Raw genomic sequence first — 22,779 nt, 5'->3', positions numbered from 1 at the left:
GAAATAAGATTATGGAAAAAGAGCCATATAGGTGTCATCCAGAGAGGTGGAGAGGAAAAATGCAGGACTGAAAAAGAAAACGTAAAGCCACCTACAGCAACATGTACTATTGAATTGCTTCAAGTGTTTGAAGTTCCAGAAAATATTAAATAGCAACTGAGCAGGACTTATTTCAAATTAGTTAATAAAAAGCTCAAATTTCCCATAAGTAATCTCAACTTAATTACCATAGCAGCTGCTGCTGAAACTTTTAGTGTTTTAAGAGTAATCTCATAGCTTCACGTTACTGGAATAACAAAATACTGCTATCAGCGTAAAGTTTAACTAGCTTTCCCAGCAAGGACAAATACTATTGCTGATTTTATTATACAATTTCTTCTGCTCTCTCCTTCAACATCAAATTGCCTATTCCACTTTCACTGAATAAACACTAATAATCGAAGGTTAAAGCTAATAATCTCACATCTTTATGCATAATAGAATAGAAGCAAAGAGGAAGGATGCATCAGTTTAAGGGTCACATGTGGAGTTCCTTTCACTTGTTTTTGTTTAGAGGGGTAATTTACAAAGTAAAGGCTTAAGAGAAACACATTGGTTAACTATTAATAAGAATTACCCCATAAGCACATCAATATCCATATATCATCTGTTTCCAAGAATCATTTGATTGCTTTAATAAGTCAGCCCACTTGATAACACAATAACATACTGCACTAGAGGTCTGCACTAAGATAGTCAGCAGAATTTGAAGTGGGCTCTCAAAAGCTCACTGTTCTTTTCATAATAAAATATTCGCCAGCTTTGTGGCACAACGTAGTCAAGGTGGAACCTAAAGCTTCAGCTAGGAATTAATCAGTTCCTGAGGAACACTGATTTTCCTGCTCAAGCATTTTGACATTCATTTCTGCAAAAAGAGACAGGGAGAGAAGATAAATTTAGTGTTCCTAGACATGCCCCGATACTCTGGCACAACTGACATATTAAAATAAAGCTGCTTTTTAAAAGTAGCTTTCCCATTTGTATCTTCCAGCAGAGTAAAAGCAACCTAAGTAGTACTAGAATAAAAGCAGCATTCGAAGTTCTACGCCCCAGTTCAATTATAAGTGCTTTTGCAGTGTTGCCTGCTCCACATTTGTCCCAGCTGATTAACTTCTAATCAAGGGGAGTCAATCACTTCAGGTTCCTAATATAGCATAGAGAGAAGCTCAAACTCATAGCCAGCAGTCTTATCTCAATAGCTCTTCTGAGCCTGTATAAAGTAAATGCAGTACTGTGTTACAAAGGTAGGCAGGTATGCTGCCTGCTAGCACATGCTTTATTCATTCAGATTAGTTAAGCAAGTGTCTCACTTTGGTTGAGTAAATATAAAAACTGAATAAAACAAACGTCAAGAAGTCAGTTCAGATCAATACACAGGTAAAGTTCTTCACACGTTGATCAAACACTGATTACAATCCCAGCAATCCAAACATCCACTTGAAGTGACAGAACACTTGAGCAACAGAAAGGATTACAATGTGCATTTGCCCTCAGAATATGAAGACTGAGCGAGATGTTCATGGGATCACTTAAATCAGTTTCTACTCAGCCTCTCCACAAGAAAGTTAACTTTGCTTATTTAAAATTGCTGCAAACAGATTAAATGTATTTTCACAGGCTGCGATGAAAACAGTGCCATGCACACATACAGTATATTCCTAAAAGGCTGTTGATTTTGGGATGATACAGCTTTCTACTCGGGGAAAAAAATCCACACAGTTGTTAGTATATGGAAGGAACAGAAAGAGCAATACCGCGCACAACAGTTGGAAGCAGTTTCACTGATGTATTACATTTTTGCTTTTATTTCGTCTTTGATATAAAGATCATGTAGATGTAAATATCTAGCTAGTCACAATAATTGTTTTGTCCCCCCATACATATCAGCGAGTATCTGCTAAATATAAAAATACTGAAGTTTAAAACTTAACACATGCAATTGACTTAACTATGAATTAAAATTGTTAAAATACTTGAGAAAAGCTCATGAGAAGAGCCAAAGAAAAAGCTAAGAAAAAACTAGTTGTTTCGCACCTCAATGGAAAATGACTTATGAGGTTAAATTTCTTTTGAACATTGCCCTAGCAAAACTCAGAAACCATTCCCTGAAAGATGCTCCCCATGAGAAACTCAAATTATATTTATGTAGACTTGAAAAGCTAATTCGGACAGGACTTAAAGTCATTTGCTATTAAGCCAGTCAGAGCTCAAAACCAAAACCAAAACCTACACTGAAGGTAACACCAACTGTAAATAAAGCAAGGTATATAACCATACCCTAGTTATCAGGAAAGCAGAAATGAAGAACTGTCTGAAGTACCAGAAAGGCATATGATTTTTTATTTCATTTCTTTAAAACACCTTCCCTGTTCCCAATATAAAAACAAAATGAATTCAAGGCAGCAAGAGTTCTTGCATTTATGCATTAGCTCAGAATGCTAATTCACTTTATTTTATGGACATTCAATGATGAAAATGAAATCAAATTATTAATAGACTCGTGGATGCCTAAAAACACAGAACATTTGACTCTCAATCAGATATGCAGAAGGTGGACATGAGTTCAGCGTTTGAATAAGAATAGCTTCTCTAGAAATACTAAGCTGGAAAAACGGTGTTTGAAATGACTTTGACAGTTTTTAACAGTCTAAGACACTAACTTTAGAAGACTATCTTGTGCAAGCTACAATAAAAATTTGTTTTTGAAAATTAAACTGCTCTTGCATAACTGCACTAGCTTGAGTATGCTTCCAGCAAGCCTAACTTAGGAGAAGTACTGTTTTTAACATCTTATGATGACACAATCAAGCTGTAAGGTGTAATTTTGGTTAAGGGTTCTGCATGTAAACAAGATGGTTACATCAGCAAAAGCTTTTTGGCTAGCTAAGGTGGACTTCGTATTATACATGAAGCACGTACATGTAAACAGTAGCTAAATTTGGCTCTCTCATCTCTGCCTACGCCTTGTTTTTAAAATTGCAGAAGTTAACATTGATAATAAGGAAACTGAATTAAGCATTTCCAGCACATAACTTGAATATATTTTAAGTTTTACTAGTTAACATGTCTAGAAATCTTCAAGCATATTTCACTGAAGTGGAAGACCTCAGGTGGGAAGAGAGTCACACTTTAAAAATAAAAAAAAGAATATAATTCCTTTACTAAAAGAGAATTTTATAGATGCAGCGTGTGTGTGTTCAGTAAAACTGTGAAGTGCAAGGCAGGTTTCTAAATACCCTTAAAAAGTAAGGCAAACAACAGCCAAAAGCATAAAAAAAGACCATCCATCGTGCTCACACATCAAAGGCATTCTCTTACCTGACAAATACAGTAGTCAGACACAGAATTTTAAGTACTCTCTTCCAGCATGCATGTTAATTGTAAGGATTACTAAGCCAACTGCTGTGCTACAGTTGGGTTACTGTCCATGCCTGCTAAAGTGTTTTTATCACACATTCAGTGCAGCGTGTAAATACCTTTACTGTCAGGTTGCAAGGAAGGTGTGCTTGTCCAAAAGGCCATTGGATTAGATTTAAAAAGGCTAAAATTAAATCCTAAAAAATAAATTGTTTGGATGTAAGTGTTTAACTGTACTTTTAAAGAGGGGAAAACACACTTACCTATGCTTTGGAAGCATTCTGTAGTTATGTGTCACAGTAGGAAAATTCATGTTTAATGCTATACTAGCTTACCGTACTCACCTGAATAAACTGTAGCTAACATCTCTGCCACCACACTTTATTATACTTTAGTTAAGAAACAGTTTGTCTTCATAAATCTGAGACTAGTATGCAAATTATATACTATCATCTGGTTAAACAGTCTTGCAATGGTAGGAAGCAGTGCATGAAATCAAAGAGAAGTACCATACCATTAAAATGCTAGTGTGGTGGTTTTACCCTGCTGGGCAGCTAACCCACCACAACCCCTCCCCTCACTCCCCCCTCCTCAAAAGAAGGGGAGAGAAGAAAGTATGCTGGAAAGAAAAAGAGATATATTATTGAGACAAAAAAAGTTATGTGAGTAGCATTAAGAGATGACTGCTTAGTAAGTTGCATAGCTGAAAAAAATTATTAGTTCAAAGGACGCTCACCTTTTTCCACAATTCTAAATGAGAAGTTGGCGGGCCCATCATGTGTCGAAGTAGCCAAGTTGCATGCCTTGCTGTCTTGAGGCTTCTGCAGTGCACTGGAGCTTCTTGGTCCAGCTACTTCCTTCTGCGATGCTGGAATATTGCCTTCGCCTTTTCTTGGAGAATTAAAGCTGAACCCAAAGAGAGAACCAGTGGCCGAAGTATTTCCAAATGTGAATGTCTTTGACTTTTCATTACTGAAAATGCTCTTGACAGATTCAGATCCGAATACGAACTTCGGAGGAGAAACCACTGTTTTTGTCGGCGTTTCAGATGTGCTCGACACCTCTGAGGCCTCTACAGTTACCTCAGAAGTATCATCGCCATGGCTGAGGTCGGTTCTTTCTCTAGTAGTTTCTTCCAGTACAGCTACAGCATTTTTGCCACATGGAGATTCTTTTGGTGTATTGGCACGAGAATAAAGAGGTGTTATCAGTGTTCCTTTCTCTTGGGCATTCTTTGCTTCATCAAAAATCTGCTTAAATGAGTCTGCCACGTCTTGCTGTTTGAATCGCACAGCTAGAAGCTCGACTTTCCGTTCTCCATCTGCAAAGTTTTCATCATCATTTTTTAAGAAGCCAGCTGCACACTCTTTGGATGGATCATCTTTCTTAGTGGCATTTTTGCTAGGTTCCTGTATGGTAAATTTAAATCCACTTGGAGGCACTGACATGGAAAAGTTAAATCCTTCCTTTGCAGACTTCACTTCAGAATCAGCAGGAATTTGAAACGTAAATGCTGGTGTCTTGCCTTGCTCGGCATGACCTAACTTAAAGCCTTTTCCTAAGAAATCACACTTAAAACCTGTTCCTAGTTGTCCTTTGGCAGGTTCAGATAATTTACTTTTCAAATCAGAAGTAGATGTTGATGAAGCATCACTAACAGAATTACCAGATGGATTTGGTGTTTGACAAGCTACACAGGCTGGTGAAGAACCTTCATTCCTTACAAAACAAGTATTACAATCCCACTGACCTTCCTTTTTAGCAAAAAGCTCCGCAAATGTATTCTTCTGTGGCTTAGTTGCAGTTGCATCAGCAACAGAACTGAAGCTGGTAGCAGGAAGTGCCTGAGCAGTAGACACAGGCACATTTGGTTGACTTTGTGATTTAGGATTCTGGCAAGAATGAGAGTTTTCATCATTGGATTCATTTTGGACTAGGCCTACAGAGCAGTCCCACTGACCTTTTTTAGAAAAAGGAGTTCCTAAGTCATTTTGAATGGTTTTTGGAGCATCTAATACAAATTTAAAAGAAACTTGAGGAGATGCTTCTGTATTCATTTTGCTTGGATTCTGGGAGGCAACAGGTTCATTTCTCACAGAACGGATGCTGCCATCCAACTGACCTTCCTTTTTAGCAAAGGCAGATCCAAGTTTGTCCTGCACAGTGTTACCGGTGGCTTTGAAACTTGGAGCAGATTCAGTTGATGGGGTGCCATGTGTTTGCCACGCATCTGCATTTGGGCTTTGGCACGATACACAATTCTTTGCAGTTGCTTCATTTGGAACTAAGCATACCTTACATTCCCATTGATCCTTCTTCAGGAGTGACTGTCCAAACCCACCAGAAGAAAAGGTTTCCTGAGCTTCCTTTCTGAATGAGAAAGTTGGAAGGGCAGATGCAGTTGGAACAGATTTAAGACTGACTTTGTTACCAGGTTCACTGGTCACTCCATCTTCTGGAAACTGAAATACAGAGTTCAGGGTCCCTGAGGTCGATCCATTAGACTTCTTGATATCCTGACTTGTCGTTTCTTTTGCAGTAGTCTCACTAGTCTGAGCCACAGATGTGTCAACATTTGATCCTAGGGTTTTTAGGATGTTCTGTGACTCCTCAAACTTACTTTTGAAAAGCATTGCTTCCTCTGGTGTTTTAAACCGAATTGCAAGCTGTTCTGGTTTTGGCAACTCGTCTGCATAATCCAAAGCATGCCATACAAATGACCTGTCCGATCCAGCATTTGGAGTTAATTTCATATCAGTATTTATGTAGTGATTTGCACAGATTTTCAGTACTTGGTCCCGTCTCATTAAGAGACGGAATTTGCCAGATACTTTATGCTTCAGTATTTTCACATTTCCAATACCCCTTTCTTTCCATTCCTTAGATTCTGCATCAAAACGGAACAGTTTGGCTCTGTTACAGAAGAATTCTTCTTCATCTTCCTCACCTGTCTTTACTTCAATCTTGTCAGGAAGGGGCACCACTGGATCAAAATGAGGACCATCATCATTCTCATCTCCGAGGGTGCTTCCTCCCTCTGTTTCATGACTTTTATTGGCCAAATCAGAAGTTGAAGTCATAAATAAAGACTTGCTTGGTTCTTGGAAACTAAACATATCACTCCTCTCAAAAGCCAAGTTTTTACGTGCATTCTGTGCCATGCCTTCTGTAAAAGGGATGCCTGAAATATGTTTATTACCGAAGTTGAATACATTTCTTTGACCAGTTGGGTGGCTGTTAACTGGTTTTTGCTCAGCGTATCTATCATCTTGTAAAGGTTTATCAGATGTCAGAAGACCCAAAAGGCTTTCACTGCTGTTAAAAACTGCATTAGCAGGCTGTGTTGTAGCTTGAGGAGAAGAAAAGGTAAAGTCTCCATCATTAGACTTGAAGTTAGTGTTGAATTTAAAAGTTGTTGGTTGACTTGACTGTGCTGGTGTTGGCAGACGTGTTTTTGACCCTTCTACTGTTCCTGGCTGTCCAAATTTAGATTTTGGAAATTCTATCATTTTTGATTCTGCAGATTTTAAAGCTGTTGGTGTGACTGAAGGCTTTGTGAAATAGCCAGGTCCAGGTAGCTGTGGATTTGTGCTTGCCTGTGGAACACTGTAATTATAGTAATCACCAGCCCCACGAGGAGAAATGATCCCAGGACCATCAAAACGCAAAGATGTGCCATATAGGTCTTGGGGAAACACACAAGCAGAAGTGTTTTGCAGAGGTGGTGTATGGATTGTTTGTTGATAAGCATATATATGTTGCTGAGGTGCAAGTCTGTTCATGCCATAGACAGGTGCCTAAAGAAATAGCGGAAGGCAATTACTTTTCTTGTTATGGTGACAGAACAAGGTATTACTATGCTAGAGCCCACGCAGACATGCACTCTTAAAAACAGTGCGTGTTTTAAAGTTAGTTTAGACTTTAACTTATGAGATTGCCTTAAACTGATTATTTTAAATCTTGAATGGCATCTGAAAACAAGCACTGAAGAGGAGCAAAATATGAATGGGCTCTTTGGTGTTTTTGAGGCTCTTTTTTTTTGATAAGCAAAATTCTCCTTTCCTATACTACTTTTGGGAAAAAAATTAAGTGCCATCACACATACCCAGTAGGGGACACGCACTAACACATTTACAGACCAGTTTTGCTGGCCGCTCTGCCTGATCCCCACATTACAAAGAAAAAGCAGAAAGATCAACCATCAGCTACCTCCATTTTAACAAATGCTATCTGTGGAATGCAGTAACTTTCAACTACAAGCAGTCATTCAAGACAAGAATCAAAATCACTCTTTTCTATAGACCAGTAGGAACAGATTGAACGGATACATTCATCCTTACCTTTGTTGGTGTTACATTGGTCGCAGCAGTTCTGAGAAGATACTGAGAGTTATAGGCAGGTGACTGGCTATAGTAAACAGATGGGCCAGTAGTAGCAACTGAAAATGAACACCAGAAGAGTTTATATCCTTTTTTGTAGTTTTGAATGGATTTTCCCGAGATCAGTTTTAGTTATGAACCTTAAAATATTTCTGCAATATTTTAACGAGTCTACCTCAGTTTAGCTAAGTGTTTAATTAAGATTTCAGCAACAACTTACCTGTTAATGGAGCTTCATGAAGATTTTGTGCTCTCTGATAGCTCTCTGACAAAATATCTGTTCCATAGATTTCACCAGGCCAACGAGATGATACATTCGAGTTGGAATTGTTGTGTTTCATTTTTTGCATCTCATTCTATTAAGACAGTGTTTCAATTAAGAGAATGTAAGTGTATAACACTGGTATTTGTAGAAGAAAGCATAAGGAGCGATACCTACCCTAATTACAATCATGTTCAAACTCTGAAAAAAAAATCAAGAGGTGGCTGTTGGAATAATCCAAGATCTGTTCATGCTATACAGCATGCTGGGAGTGTTTTCTAAAGCCAGAAATAAAAGTCCCAGAACCAACTGGATGATACCCAAGCTGATGATAGCAGAACTCTTTCTGCACACACAGTCCTTGGAAGGGTTGCCTCCATACCCCTGCCTGAGTCCTGAATTGGGGTTTTTAGGCAACAAGTTTTACTCTTGCACTCATTTTAGGTAGATGTTTACAAAGATATTTTCACTGAGTTATGTGGTAGCATGAACTAATGTTAGCTTGCTAGGCTAGGATCAGAGTCCTTACTATAACAACAAGATGAGCTGATCTGCATTGAACATGGTGACAAAATTGTTTAACTTTACAAAGTCGTTTACCTTTAAAGCTTCCACTTGCTGACAGATCATTTGAAGTATAGATCTGTGATCTTCTGCCCACTGAGGGGGATTTTTAGGAGAAAACTGGGGAGCAGAAGAAAAGTTCATTTAACCTATTGAATTTTTATTCAAACATAACACTTCCCTAAAATAATAACTGGCTAATGTACCTTGTAGCTCTTAGATGGTGAGACAGAGAAGTTATTAGACAGTGAAGTGGAATATTTCACTTCTGAATCTACAGCTGGTGACAGGTCATTTCCGAAGGCAAGACTTGCCTCTTCATCATTCTCTCCGAGTTCCTGAATCACTGCGTCCAACATTTCCCTCACAGTTTCAACAGATACCGGCAGCTAGAAAGTTATTGGAAATGCAAGTCATGATTGCATTCTTCCTCAGAGAAGGAGACTACGTTCTGATCAGAAATACTGTTTTTTCAGCAAAGCTCCAAATCAAAGTTAATGTAGGAGAACAATTCATGTAAGCTTTAAATTTTATTTGGAAACTGTTAACCTCTGTAAGAAAATAATGGGCAAAAGCTATTTGTTGGCAAAGAAGCTGTCAACCACAGAGTAGTCAGAACACTGCACGATCTGGTATCTTACAGAAGTTTCCCAGAATGTACTAGCCCACTAGAGTTATGCAGGTTATTTGTCATGTGGGAAAAAATAAGTTTAGCTTGCCTTTAAGTAAAGTCTGGTCTAAAAAATCTGACTTGAATGCAAATGGTTTCATTTTAAAATAGTAACATAAACCAATGCATCTCTCGAAACAAGCTTTTAAGCAAGAATTACTTACTTTCTCAGTTACTGACACATCAGAGGAGCTTTCGTCTAAGATCTTCATTAGATAATGCTTGCTTTTAAAAAGATAGACTTTGTGTTCTTCTTGTTCTTCTAGCATCATGGCATCATTCTCAATCTCCTCTGCCTTTCTTTGGAAGATCTAACAATATGCACATTAATTAGAATCAGTCAGAATGCAAGTGAAGAAAACAAGTGAAGAAAAAGCATTTGCGGGTAATGAAATTTATGAACTTACTATAGCAAGATTCCAGTATGAAACGACATTCTTAATAGCTTCAAATGCTAACAAAGCATCATCAGTTCTGCCATCAACTGCATCCAATGTTGCAAATGCTATACGTGCCTCTTCTTCATAGACTGTAACCTGCGAGACCTACAAAGCAAAAGACGAGTCATACTTAACTCGATACTTGGAACAGAAAGTGCATGTGAACGCCACTAAATAATCAGGCAGGCGGAGGTTAATGATATTACTAATTTTTTATTCCTGTAATACAAGGAAAACACTTTTTAAAGAAAGTTGGTAGTAAGGGAGTTCAGTGTCTTCCAATCAAATAGAGTTTTAAAATTAAAAATAAAGTTATAAGGAGAGATTCCCCTGCCTTTAATCAGACATGCAGTTACTACCAAGTATCACTGTTAATGATATTATATTAGTAACACCATAGAGCCGTAGAATGCAAGAAAACCCCAACCAACATACACACACACAATAAATTTTTGTGATATAATCCCTCTTACTTCAATTTTAGATTAATCAATCTGTACCTGGATGTCAAGTCTACGGAAATGTTTGAAGAGAGGATCAGTAGGTTCAGGAATACTTCTCTTCTTTTTGACTACTTCCAGCATAATCAAGACTCTCTTCCAGTAGTAAACACTTCGTCCAATGTATTCCTTCTGGTCATAAAAGGAGTTAAGGCTAATACCCTGTTGAAGAAAAGGGAATAAAAGCAGGTCATCTCAACAAATTCAAACCCATTGCTATTCATACATATTGTTCTCTGAAGCAATTAGTATCTTCTCTAATACTTGTGACAAACCTCAGGCGACCTCTCTACAGAGCTATGTAACATACAGGTAGAAAATACCACTACAGTTAAAAGTAGCATTAAGAGAGTAGTGAGGGATAGAGAACTCACTAGGGCGACTATAGCAAGTAACTTATCTGGCAAAATTAACCACAGTTCTCTCATCTGATTTTATCTACTGTTTAGTTCACAAAATAAGAGAAAAAACATCAGATTATACATATTTTAAAATAATTTTAGCTTACGGTTTTTTGCAGTGTTTTTGCCCAGTATATAATTAAGGCAGGTTGAAGGCCATGTTTATCCAGTGCTCGCAGAGTACTTATTCCATGCTGTACTACAAGCCTCGGTTTTACTGATGTTTCTGGCCTACATATCAGAAGAAATATTCCACAGTTAGTATTCTTTTTTTTTTTTCATCTTTTTTAGTCCTAACCTACATCTAGCTTAAAAATGCATTATTAGAAATGAAAACCCCATTTTTAGAAAGTTCTTAAGTGTCTCAAGCCCCTCCAGCAGTAAGACTTCAATGTCCAAAATACATCAAGAAAAATGAATTTTACACACAATCTATGGGGATCAATTCATGACACCCTTGCAGAAGCTACTAAAAACTCGTTTCGAATATTTCCAAACTTAAAAAGCCTTACATTATTTTTCTGTGCGTAATAGTACGAACGGCATCCCACCAGGCTCTTTGCTTTTCAGTATAGAGCTGCTTGCACACTGCCAATGGTAAGAACTGAGGCTGATGTGCACTGTAGTGAGCGTTAAACTTCTCTTGCAATTCTAAGTTGCTAGTGAATACCACTCCAAGCAGAAATACCTGTTTTTGTAAAAATAAAAGATAAATAAATAAAAAGTATTAGATACCAAAACTCTTAAATTGTATAGTACATTTAAGAACATGGAAAATTTACTTACTTCAAGGTCTAACAGGCAAATGGATTCAGGAGCATCTGTCTCTAGTCTTGATGTTTCTTGGGGCAAGTGAAAAAGTTGTTTTAGCCATCTGCGCACTGGGGGTAACACTGACATTAAGATCCACTGCAAACAAAGCCACACGAGGTGCTGGAGACTACCACGGTGCATTCGAACAGCACCTATGCAAAAACAAAGTTGTAGGAAGTTAATATCTGCATCCTAGTTAGGAAGACTAACATCTGATCGAAGCCGGGTTTCGTTATATGAAAAGTAGAGTTTTAGTATATATATCACACTGAAGGAGCTTCCTAGCAATCTCTTCCCATCTTTTTGCCTCCATCTAAGTTGGAAATAAGCATTTTAAAAGTAAGATGTAGCATTCTTGAAGTGATTTTGGCATCTATTTATATTATATAAATAGCTTTCGAAGAAGCAGCATCTACTTCATAGGAGTGCACAAGCCAAATGTATTAATACTTTAGCTTTTCTGTCAAAGCAAAGAATGGAGATAACATTTCCACTGAAGTACATAAGAATTTTAAATTTTAAACTCTTCATTTTGAGGCAGCAGGTTAAACTAATGCATTAAACAGAAGTACTGCAGCTTTTCTAGTTCTGTAATGCTCGTGAAATCTCTATCTTCAGCAATGTTAAATGTTAAAATAGCTTGAACACTTAATTTCTAACTTAAAGCCAGACTTTTTTTTGCAATTATGTTTTTGCACTTATTTCTTTAACAGGGAAAATCTTTAGCCTGCATGCAACATGCACAGACCTTCGTTGTTTTAAAATACATAACAAAAAACACTACAAATAAACTGCTTATGAGAGGTTGTGGTAGTATAAGCTTTATTTTAGCTATTTAAGATAAAGGACTGTAAGCCTTATTGTCTAAAATTACTTAACAGAGAGTTAGGTAGTACACAGAAAAGATTTAACAGCCTAAAAGTTTCTAAAAATTATCAGCTAGGTAAAAAAACTACTAGTACTCTAACCTTGTTACACCAAAATTCAAAGCCAGACTTCATCATCAAGTCAAGTTCAAAAGTAAGAAGTTTTTACTAGTTTGCAATTCTTCCTAAAGTTACCTTATTTTTGTGCCCGTAACCTGTATTCATAGGTTACATAGGAAGAGAGACCTGCCTTCCCATTGACACTTATCGATGTACAAACACAAAGAACTAAACAGGCAGCAGCAAATGAAAATGGATCAGAACAGACTAGAAAACACAGAAAGGATAGAAGTAGGGAAGTATGTGACAAATTCTTAAGAACCAGGCATAACAATACTGCTTCTCAGCAACATGTTACAGCATAAATTGAAACTCCTTACGTATCACTCTTTTGGAGTAATTAGGGCAACACTGAACAGCTAGTATGGCTGTCTCTTACTGCAATATGAAGTATTTCTAGAAGACTCTCTGGTACAGACAGTCATGTTTATGCTGAGTTTCAGAAAGTAACACCTCTTACCAAGATCGTATTTATGAAGTTCCTCTTGCACTGGTGCTTGCATACTGACATTTCCAATATCATCCGTACCAAGGAAAGACCTCTCTCTGGAAGCTCCATTCTCAAAGAGACAACCAAACAGCACAGATGAACCGCTTTTGTTTGCGAAAGATTCCACAACCTCTTTCAGGAAGTCTTCTTTGCCATGGCTCAATTTCAGCAGCATATGACCTAGAAGACAAAAATATCACTTCACATAGATAAACAGTGAACTTAATCAAGGAAAGTAGTATTTGATACAGTGGGCTGTTCTTGCTACGGAAGGCTGAGAATCAAGATTTCCCCTTATGAAACCCACAAATTGGTAAGTTATATTCTCCCTGTAATTAGGTCAGTGTTTCAGCACATAGGCTTTCCAAGCCTTTAGTGACACCAGTCCCAAGGCATTTGTTTTCCTGGACAACTGGATTTACAAAGACTTTTTTTTTTTAAATTATTGTTCTAGGGGCATTGCAACTGTATTCAAAAATAAGCAGCTGTAATACAAGTTGGAGTTGATCTTATCAAAATCCATTCTGGAACAATTCAACCTGATGTTTACTGTTCTGTTGTTTTTTCTTGTTTGTTTTCATCTAGGGGCTATAGAGCATGTAGATTGAAAGCCTGCCTAAGCTTAGCAACAGAAACAGCAAACCTGATGAACAAATAAGGGAATGGAAAGGATGGAGCAACAATAGTATTTTATGCTTGGGCTAACAATACTTGTAAACTTGTAAAATAGAATCAGCAGGCAGAAAGCATTTTCAGATTAGGAAATGCTAAAAAGTTCAATTCTACCTCAGTGTCCTTGAGATAAAAAGAAGAAAAAGCTCACTTGAAAAGAAAGAATGAAGTCTACCACCATGCTGAAGAGGAGGAAAAAAACATTAGATGTCAGGATCAAACTACTGTTTTGCATTTCATATGGAGTCAGAATCCAGAGAGTATTATTGCATTTCAAGACACAAAGTGTATTCTTTAACAAGAGTTACTTGATTCTTAAAGTAGCTATTCATAAGACTGAAACGTAACTAAGGGATTTTAATTATTTTTCATTACCAGACTGGCTTTTCCGATCACAGGCCAACATTTCCAGGGTATCTTGTCCAGTATGCTCCTCTTTTATTAGGTTTGACTTTGGTTTAGGAACCTGGTGAAGAATTGTTATAGCTTCTTTACTATACAAAGCAGATCACTTAAATTAGTCTCAAAAATTAGGAAACAAGCACAAGAAAACTTAAGAAAAAGAGCATCAATTCTGAAGGTACTATATAACACATCCCTTGAAAAATATGAGGTGGGCAACTGTATCTTTTGCAAATAGCACACAATAGCACACCTTTTTAGTTCTGCTGTCTACGCAAGAATAAGGGAGTTACTCAGTTCATCCTCTTCCCTCCCTACACCAATAAATTTACTATTCATTATGTTTTCAGCTGTATTGCAGAAAAGAACAGACTGTGGGAAATACACTCATTAGCCTTTAAGAGTCAATTTACTTTTGACAAGAAAAGCAGTTGATGATACACTTTTATTCTAGTGATGCCATTTGAAATCTTTTAAAGAATTGTGGAATAATAAGATTTGGTGAGGAGGGAGTCTTACAAACACTAGTTAATTTTCAGAATACAAATGTTTAACAGAGCATTCCAAGAACTGCATCAACTAAAGGCATACACTGAAAAACAACTTACCTGGAAACTTATCATGTAACACAGTGCTGCCAGTTCACACGCCTCTTTCCACTGTGCCTCACTGTGCTGAGCCATTTTCAGTAGCAAAGTTCCAGCATGCATGTATAACTGTCCTTTCACTTCGATGAAGGTATGAGACAACTCGTCAGTCCCACTCACATAGGTTTTCACTGAGTGAAGCACACCATCAAGACTAAAATGTAGAAAAGACTCATTCTGAGCAAAGTCCTGGTAAAAGCTATAGCACGTTTGGGGACAACGTTATTTAACTGTGAATCAAGTAACTTGATGAGTCAACTAGAAGGCAGAATAACCGTCTCAAACTCCCAAAGCTCTCAACTTTGTTTATTGAAGTAAAATTCACTTCACTTACCAAAAGGACAGACCAAAATACAGTTAGACTGGTTCTTCCAAATAAGAGGTACCGCAGCAATCTGAATAGCTGCAGGCCAGTAAATAGTCTCCACTCAGGAGTGGCTTTCCAATAAACAGTCAACACTTTCAGTAACCTGACAAAACTATAATAGCTGTTAGCGTTGCCATGATCTAGAAGTGCTTCAGATCTAGGTACCCTGAAGGACTCTAACGAAATGTTAGAAGAACAACCACACGTTTATGGTCAATGTTCGGGGGGGGACATATTTGGACATTACCTATTCCTCAACCATTGCCTGTATTGCTTCATATACTCATTCAAGAAGAGCAGACTGAAGAACATTGTTTTAAAAAAGGTAACAATCATCACTTAAGCGAGAAACAAAGCTATGTCAATAGAAGTTAGTGACAAAGGGAATCACAGAATTGTAGGGGTTGGAAGGGACCCCGAGAGATCATTGAGCCCAACCCCCCTGCCAAAGCAGGTTCCCTCAAGCAAATTGCACAGGTAGGCGTCCAGATGGGTCTTGAATATCTCCAGAGAAGGTAAAAGAAAGAAGAGAAGGTAGATCTAAGGGAACATGGCTCTTCACCAACAAATTGGCTACAAACATTGTTTTGTACTACTTCAGCTGTGACACAGATGGTACGCCTTGAAACCAGCTAGCCCTGAAACACTATCCAGTTTTCTCTGAAGGTGAATGTTCTTACTGCAGGCAGCTTCCTCCCTTCCAATTATATTATATGCCTAAAATTCTTCATTATTTCAACATGTGTTGTGTTAACTTGACCAGGACAAAGCTGATATACAAGCATCTGGGAAATTTTAATGAGATAGTTGCTGAGGTACAGAACATTCTCTTACTGAATGGCAAAAAGGTAATTGACCCAAGATAATATTGGGTCTTCCCCATGGTTATGTGCTGACTACTCAAACAAGGCTTATAGCTTGGGGCTCAAGCCTATTAGGAACCTTTCTTTATTCTAAAACAGAGAGTCTCCTCTCCCATCCACAAACTGGTTACACAGTGAAATTGAAGCCTGGCAGATGTTCTGTGACCTAGAAAAATACATGCAATTCATAGAGGTTTTTTTGTTTTGCTTTAAATACAGAAAAGGTAAAACTATACCTTTTGAGTGCGCCTCTGCATTCTTGAACATCTCTAGAAGATAGCATCACTTTAAGAAAGCTGCAATAGGCCAGCAGATAGTCTTTCTTGATAGTTCTCCAATTACTTTTATCAGACTCCAAGTCTTGTACAGATTCCAGATATTCCTAAAGAAGAAGGTTCAGAGGATAAGGAACAGTCATCCTTCCATAAAGGCAAAGACAGTACTTCTCCAAAACAAATCACTATCATTTACTGCATAATCTATTTCCACTACTGAGACATTCACCAACAGCAAAATTCCAGGGAACTATTTGCCTGAACAGTTTGGTCCCTGAAATTAGAAACTAAACAACTCTGTAACATTTAACTCTAGGAAGGAAACTCCAAGGAAGTACTTTGTAATTTGAGTGGTTTCACTAATTTGCATTTGAAGGAGTTAAATCACTTGAGAAATAGCTGTCAGTGTAATGAACTAAGAGACACAAGCTAGTTTAAATGATATGGAAGATTATCACAATATCAAAATATGATTACACACCTCAAATGTCTCTATGACACAGGAGCACCATTCCAAGCTCGACTGCAAAGGTATTTTCTTCTTTGCCTCCTGACAATGGAAAACAGCGTCTCTCAGCCTATTATTTGAGCGGTACAGTGCAACAAGTCTGATGTTAACGTAGATATCATCTGGTCTTGCATAGAGCTCTGCTTGAATAAGGTCAAAAAGTTGATTCCATCCATCTTCACCTTTACAATCCAGCAACTGCTCCTATTGAACATGAAGGCAACACGTTAATATTTCGTCTTGCATGTGGGCCTTTTCAACAACTGCATTAAGAGACAATTCTCTTGCCTCCACCACACAGACTACATTACTTAAACTATTAAAGCTGAAAAGCTTCCAGTTATTACAAAGTTTGAAGAAATACTCAAACATTTAAAATACAAAAAAAACACAACAATTTGCCTCTTATGGATGGTATGTTCAGCTTGTGAAACCATTTGCTTCAAAGACAGCATACCCTGACACAGAATAGCCTGTCTGAAACAAGCATCTTAAGACTAGGTGTCATTGCTGCTGTGCTACACAAAACTAATACCTGTGCAAAAGTGAGATTGTGTGACTGAAGGCATTTACACAGTAATTGAGAATTAGAGCGTTCCTTACTTTATGCTGTTTTTAATCCAAATTAAAAAAACAAAAAAGCAGCGTAGAGAGCAAGGAAGTCTGAGTTCTCAGGCCTGCCACCTTCCTGCCAGTCACACAATAAATAGAGAACTGCCTACCTAGTCTTAACTTTTTGGATGTGACTACTAACATGATTTCCCTGCATTTTTGAAGACTGTCAACCCTGAAACCTTGAGAAGCGTATGAGAGCCTGCAGCTGCAGTTTTCTTGAAAGCTAGACAGAAGTGTCAAACAGCAAAGAAATTAACATTTCTTTAAATAGAAGAATAAATTCTAGAAGAATTAAATCTAAAGAATATTAATTCCATTAGATTTAATACTCAAGATTCTAAAATAATTTAGCCAGGAAGTTTTACATGAGATGACACGGGAAAAGTGCTCCAGTCAGATACTAGAAGCTTCTTTAAGTCACAGAACAGAGGTTGGAAATTGGCATTTACCTTCAACTTGTAAACAGCAGGGCTTCCAGGAAACACCTTAGCAGCTTTTTCAACCCAGTATTTTGTTCTTTCATCAGTGATGTCATTATTGCACGGTAACTCCGCTATCTTCAGCACTAGATCTTTCTGTGCTGGGTTCAAATCCACAGAGCGCTAGTTTTCCCCATGCACACACACGGAAAAAAAGTCAGGAAAAAAAGGTAACTTGATCTTGCAATCCACACAGAACAGGAAAGAATTACACCACTCGTTGAAAAGACACAGGTATTCAAATTAGACAGATCTATTAGTAAATACTTTCTGAATACATTAAGAAAGACCTCAGTTTCTAAACTTATCACTAGTTTACAGCACCCAGATACATCTGCTGCAACTCAAAAGAGCAAAAATTCAGAAAAGAAAAGATTTAGAAGAGCAAAAATGCAAAAGCCAGCTATTCTGCCCCTACCACCAGCTATACGCAGGCAGCTGGACTCTTAAGTACCTTTAGTCTAACTCCATATGGACACTTTTGAAGAAAGATATAATTAAGTCACACACTAAGACAAGCTGGGATGTATTGGCAGCAAAACTGTTGAGCACATCCTCTCCCTCCCTAAAACCTGAACAAAGGCATTCTGATGGTGAATTTCTCATTGGGCAAGCATATAAATGTAAATTATGTTTGCCCTGCCCCATCTCACTCCCCCCCCCGCCCCCAAACCCAAACAAAACCCAAAAAAAAGCAATAAATACAAACAACTAGAAAACACCCTAGGTCTAGTCTTCCAGTAGCAACTAGATTACTGCTGTCATCAGAGCCCCTGCTAGGGAATTCGACAGCAGTCACAGATCCTTAGTCCAAAGGGCAACGTACGATATGGAAAGAATTTAATAGCAGGTAGCACGAAGACCCAGTCTAGGTCACAAAAGAATCAACTTAAAAAAAATACTGCTGAAGCAAATCATGTCAAATGAAGAATCCCCTCTGCAGTACATCATATACGCATTTGGCAACGGAAAGCATACATATTACACTTTTTCCACAAATATGTTTTCTTTTATGCATTTAAGAAATGTCCAGAACTGCATGATTTTAAAAGTCCCTTTGCAATGGATTAAAGCAGGACATTGGAGGTCAGTGGAGTGTTTACCTTGTAACATCCAAAAGCCTTTTCAGTGTTGCCCTCAGCTTCATAAATTTGTCCAAGAAATCTGTGTGCTTTCGGATCTCTCTCTTGCACACTGAGGTATGTATACATGTACCTACAGAACAGGAAAAAAAAAAAGGATCAATATTCCTCAATAATATGAGTCTCTCTGTCCTCCCCCCCAGCCTCCATAGAACTGAAGCAGGAATTTAACATGTGACACAGGAAATGCAGTCATGGTTGGTTCTAGATACCTGGTCTGGACCTTAAAGTACAGAACAACATTATTTTTACATGTACAGATGCTACTTATTTGCCAGCAAGTATTGGTGTTTATTAAAAAAAGAAACTCTAACTGTAATAACTTCACAGAAACTGTAATAACTTCATAATACAGTGGAATAAAAGCCATTTCAAACGGTAAGTTTTTCAATATCACATAGATATTTATCTAAGTTGCTGTTTTATAAAGATTTAAACAGCATCTGATACCCATGTCTACTGCTACCTTAAAGCAGCATGATAGTGATCTTGATTTCTCCAGTCTACTTCATATTCATTTAGCTTTTCTATTATGCTTTAGAGAACAGAATAACAGCATACATCAACGTGTGTTACCTTTTAGCAAGATCATACTCTTTGACGTCAAAATACAGCTTAGCAAAAAGGAATCCTTTCAACGATTTCTGAAGGGGAAAACACACGACAAGCACATTTTAGACGTACAACACTTTTAAAGTAATTGAATAGGAAGACCCTTCTAATACTTTTGAGAGACTGAATTTGATAACTAGTTATCAGCTCCAGTCCGTTCCTCATATCCAAAGCTTTGTTTTTGAAAGATGTGGGATTTGGAAAACAATGTTTTTCCAGTAACCGGCGAAGGCTACTAACGTGAAATTGAGGTTACTGGTGAAGCAAGCAACAAGCCTTAATACTTGTAACAGCTCATAAACACTTCTGACTAAAGAGTGTAGAAGAATGGAGTCAGCTACATTTAACGTACAGTTTTTTTTTCCCCAATGTAACAAGGTTGCAAAACGAATCCCTAAATCTGATAGACTAAACAAGAAGATGCTATTTAGTCCTGCTCTAGTACATGTCACATACAACTGTTTAAATATAGGTAGACAATGCTTTCTCCTCAACTAAGAAATCCCACTTACTCTCAGTTTATATACAAAATGCATTGATGCATTAATTTATTTCTGATGTTACCAGTCTGAGATAACTTGAACACACTTGTTCTGGGGATGAAAGGTGAAAGGTATTTATGGAGGAATAAAACAGGGAAACGAAAGTGGAAAAAAAAGGCAAAACAGAAGACTGAGCAAGCAAGAGGGCAAGATGGCAGAAGCACGGGCAGGAGGAAATGAGTCAAAGGAATGAGCTATGAAACTACAAAGTCACAAGCAAAAACTTCAAGGTAGAAGCTAGATAACATGTATTTAAAATCTGAGCTCCCAACATCAGATCAAAAGCAGGTTTTGTTTGTGAACTCCAAAATACTGGAGGTAGTTAGGTCTACGGTGCAAAACGTTAAACAACTGTCTACATTCTAAACACACTCAAACTGCCAGTCTTCACCCCTCTCCCACCCTGAAGTTATCTACGTAAAACTTTAAAAAGTGAATTTAAATGAAAGCAGGCCTCCTAGTCTTCAGTCCATATTTTCAGGTATCACAAAGACGCACTGACATGCCAGAGTGGAGTCAAACTTGACACCTTGTATACAGGGATGAAAAGAAACCTCAAAATAAACGCTTGCAGCCTTGTAAGACCCTTCCCTCTGAAATCAACACAACAAGGAAACCAGTAACTATTTCCACCGTGGACTGTGCGACACAGTCAGTTGTAAACATCGCTCAAAAGTCAAAACTAAATGCATCCAGTGGCCTTGAGCACAAGAAAAGGAGAGGAAATGTTTTTTGTTGAGTCCACCAGAAATATCAAAACTGTGGAAAAGTATCTGTGAGTCTGGCAGCGATGCACTTGACACCGTCTAATCTAAACAGCACCCAAGTCGAATAAACAAAGTCACAGGACAATTTTGTTGCTGTTGGGAAAGGCACAAACGATGGTGTACACAGGCCCTGCATGCAGTCCCTAACGTATAATGGTTAGCTCGGGCACATTCAGGCTGCTAAATATTCTGCCTCTGCGATAAAACCAATTCAGAGCAGCAGAACGGCATCTTTCAGGATTAGGGCCCCATGAATTGCATCAGTCGGCTGAGACCTGCGTAGCATTTTCCAGCTATAATAGGAACGCTTGGAGTTTTTCACCCCTGTGCCCGGCTAGTGACAGAGAGCAGAGCCGTTTTCTCCCGGCTCTCCCTCCCTCGACGCTGCCGCTTCACGAAGCGGCCGCCCAGAAATATTAACCGCGCCGCACGTAAAGGAAACTGAAAGTTTAAGGCGGCGTGCTGCCTATCTGTGAGTTCAGTTTCTGAAGGGAAGTAACGCCGGGAAGTTAGGAACCAGGGGCCCACAAACCCGAACGGCTCTGTAACTCCCGGCGGGCTCCTCCTACAGCAAACCCAGGGCTCACCGGCCGGAGGAAAGACCCGCGACGTTTCCCGTGAGGAAACCCCTTTTCCCTCGCACCGGCCTCGAGGAAAACCCTGCTAAAAACCCCCTCCCGTCCGTGAAGCGCCGCGGGGCAGGGGTAGCCCCAACCCCCCCCCCCCCCCCCCCCCCGAAGCCGGCCACCCCAACCCCAACCCTCAGCCAAGCCAACCGGGGCCCCGGCCGCCTCTCCCCCCCGGGCCAAGGGAAACGGCGACGCCTCACTCACCTCTCTCAGCGAAGGCGCAGCGGCCTGCAAGGTGGCGACATAGCGCTCCACCTCGGCCTTGCTGCGCCTCAACATGGCGGCCGCGGCGGCGCCGAGCCCGGCCGGGCTCTGCTCCGCGCCGCGCCGCTCCCGGCGGGGGCACCCGCCGCGTAGCGCGTACGCCCCACCTTGGGCACGCTGCGCACGCTGCGCACGCTACATACGTTCCCGCGCGCCCCTGCGGCGCCCGCCCTGCGGAGGGTGCGCAGGAGCCGCCGCGCGTTACGCAAACTTCCCCCCGCGCGCCCTACGGCGCCCGCCCCCCGTGAATGCGCAGAAGCTGTCGCCACAGTGAGGGGCGGGAAGCTGGGTGGGGCCACCCCGCCTGCAGCGCATGCGCGGGGCTGGCGGCCGGCCGTTGGGGGCGGCAGTTGGGGGCGGTCGTTGGGGGCGGTCGTTGGGGTTCCGTGACGGGGCGTTAGGAAATGAGTTTGGAAATGGCCCTTCAGAAATCAGCTGGGAGCAGCTGTTAAGATGAGCAGGCTGCAAAGCTTGAGACAGGAGGTTTAAACTATTTTTATTATTATTTTTTTTTAAGCCGTAAGGCAGTTGCCCCATGGCTTAATTCCCAGCAGGAGCCCGCTTGCTGGAGGTGCCCAGCTCACTTTTCTGCAAGTTCCAGTCACTTTGGTCAAAATGTGGCCACTGGGCTGTCCCTGAGTCGTGTGATACCTCTGTGAATATCTCTTCATTAAAAATTCATCCCCTTCTCAGTCTCTAGCAACCCATTGACATACACAAGTTTCCTGCTACACCTAAGCACTACCGACATCTCCACAACTCCTACCATCTTTGCAGGAAAAATAAAGTATCCACCTTGTTTCTGTAAGGAGATCAGCAGCAGCCACCTAACACCCTAACCCTAGTTAACCAGAGTTAACCCTCTCTTTTATTATTTGCTCTATTAATGGTGATTTCTTTACACATTGGCTCTAATTCCATAAGAAGAATTAGCGTGTTTTTTTTTCCCTCTGCTTTTTAAATGACTGGGGTTACAAGCAGTTTGTCAACACCTGCCAGGCTGAGGATTAGAAGTCTTAGCGCTGGTGCAGAGGAGAATCCGAGAGCTGGCTTGGGAGTCACTGGAGGAAATTTTTGCTTTTCATCATGGGGAG

At 39.5% G+C, this 22,779-nt stretch overlaps 1 protein-coding gene across 2 annotated transcripts in view; it reads right to left on the bottom strand.

The window, feature by feature from the left end:
- The window catches only part of LOC136789693 (E3 SUMO-protein ligase RanBP2-like), a 38,478-nt gene extending 16,588 nt beyond the window's left edge, over positions 1 to 21,890 (bottom strand). For both annotated transcript variants that reach the window (XM_066990465.1, XM_066990464.1), the window contains exons 1-21: positions 21,626 to 21,890; positions 19,448 to 19,515; positions 18,833 to 18,944; positions 17,700 to 17,852; positions 16,609 to 16,839; positions 16,089 to 16,234; positions 14,584 to 14,776; positions 13,949 to 14,039; positions 12,872 to 13,081; positions 11,399 to 11,577; positions 11,125 to 11,300; positions 10,720 to 10,843; positions 10,212 to 10,373; positions 9,679 to 9,816; positions 9,436 to 9,582; positions 8,808 to 8,990; positions 8,638 to 8,721; positions 7,996 to 8,131; positions 7,737 to 7,834; positions 4,133 to 7,193; positions 3,516 to 3,593 (exon numbers count right to left, since the gene is read on the bottom strand). In XM_066990465.1, coding sequence (XP_066846566.1) covers positions 3,516 to 3,593; positions 4,133 to 7,193; positions 7,737 to 7,834; positions 7,996 to 8,131; positions 8,638 to 8,721; positions 8,808 to 8,990; positions 9,436 to 9,582; positions 9,679 to 9,816; positions 10,212 to 10,373; positions 10,720 to 10,843; positions 11,125 to 11,300; positions 11,399 to 11,577; positions 12,872 to 13,081; positions 13,949 to 14,039; positions 14,584 to 14,776; positions 16,089 to 16,234; positions 16,609 to 16,839; positions 17,700 to 17,852; positions 18,833 to 18,944; positions 19,448 to 19,515; positions 21,626 to 21,700 — 5,845 coding nt within the window. In that variant the 5' untranslated portion in view covers positions 21,701 to 21,890. The remainder of the gene's footprint in view (positions 1 to 3,515; positions 3,594 to 4,132; positions 7,194 to 7,736; positions 7,835 to 7,995; positions 8,132 to 8,637; positions 8,722 to 8,807; positions 8,991 to 9,435; positions 9,583 to 9,678; positions 9,817 to 10,211; positions 10,374 to 10,719; positions 10,844 to 11,124; positions 11,301 to 11,398; positions 11,578 to 12,871; positions 13,082 to 13,948; positions 14,040 to 14,583; positions 14,777 to 16,088; positions 16,235 to 16,608; positions 16,840 to 17,699; positions 17,853 to 18,832; positions 18,945 to 19,447; positions 19,516 to 21,625) is intronic.
- Between the last annotated feature and the right edge of the window lie 889 nt (positions 21,891 to 22,779).

Source organism: Anser cygnoides, chromosome 1, assembly GCF_040182565.1.
Source record: "Anser cygnoides isolate HZ-2024a breed goose chromosome 1, Taihu_goose_T2T_genome, whole genome shotgun sequence".
In the NCBI taxonomy this organism is placed as follows: Eukaryota; Metazoa; Chordata; class Aves; order Anseriformes; family Anatidae; genus Anser; species Anser cygnoides.
This window is presented reverse-complemented; position numbering and strand designations above follow the sequence as displayed.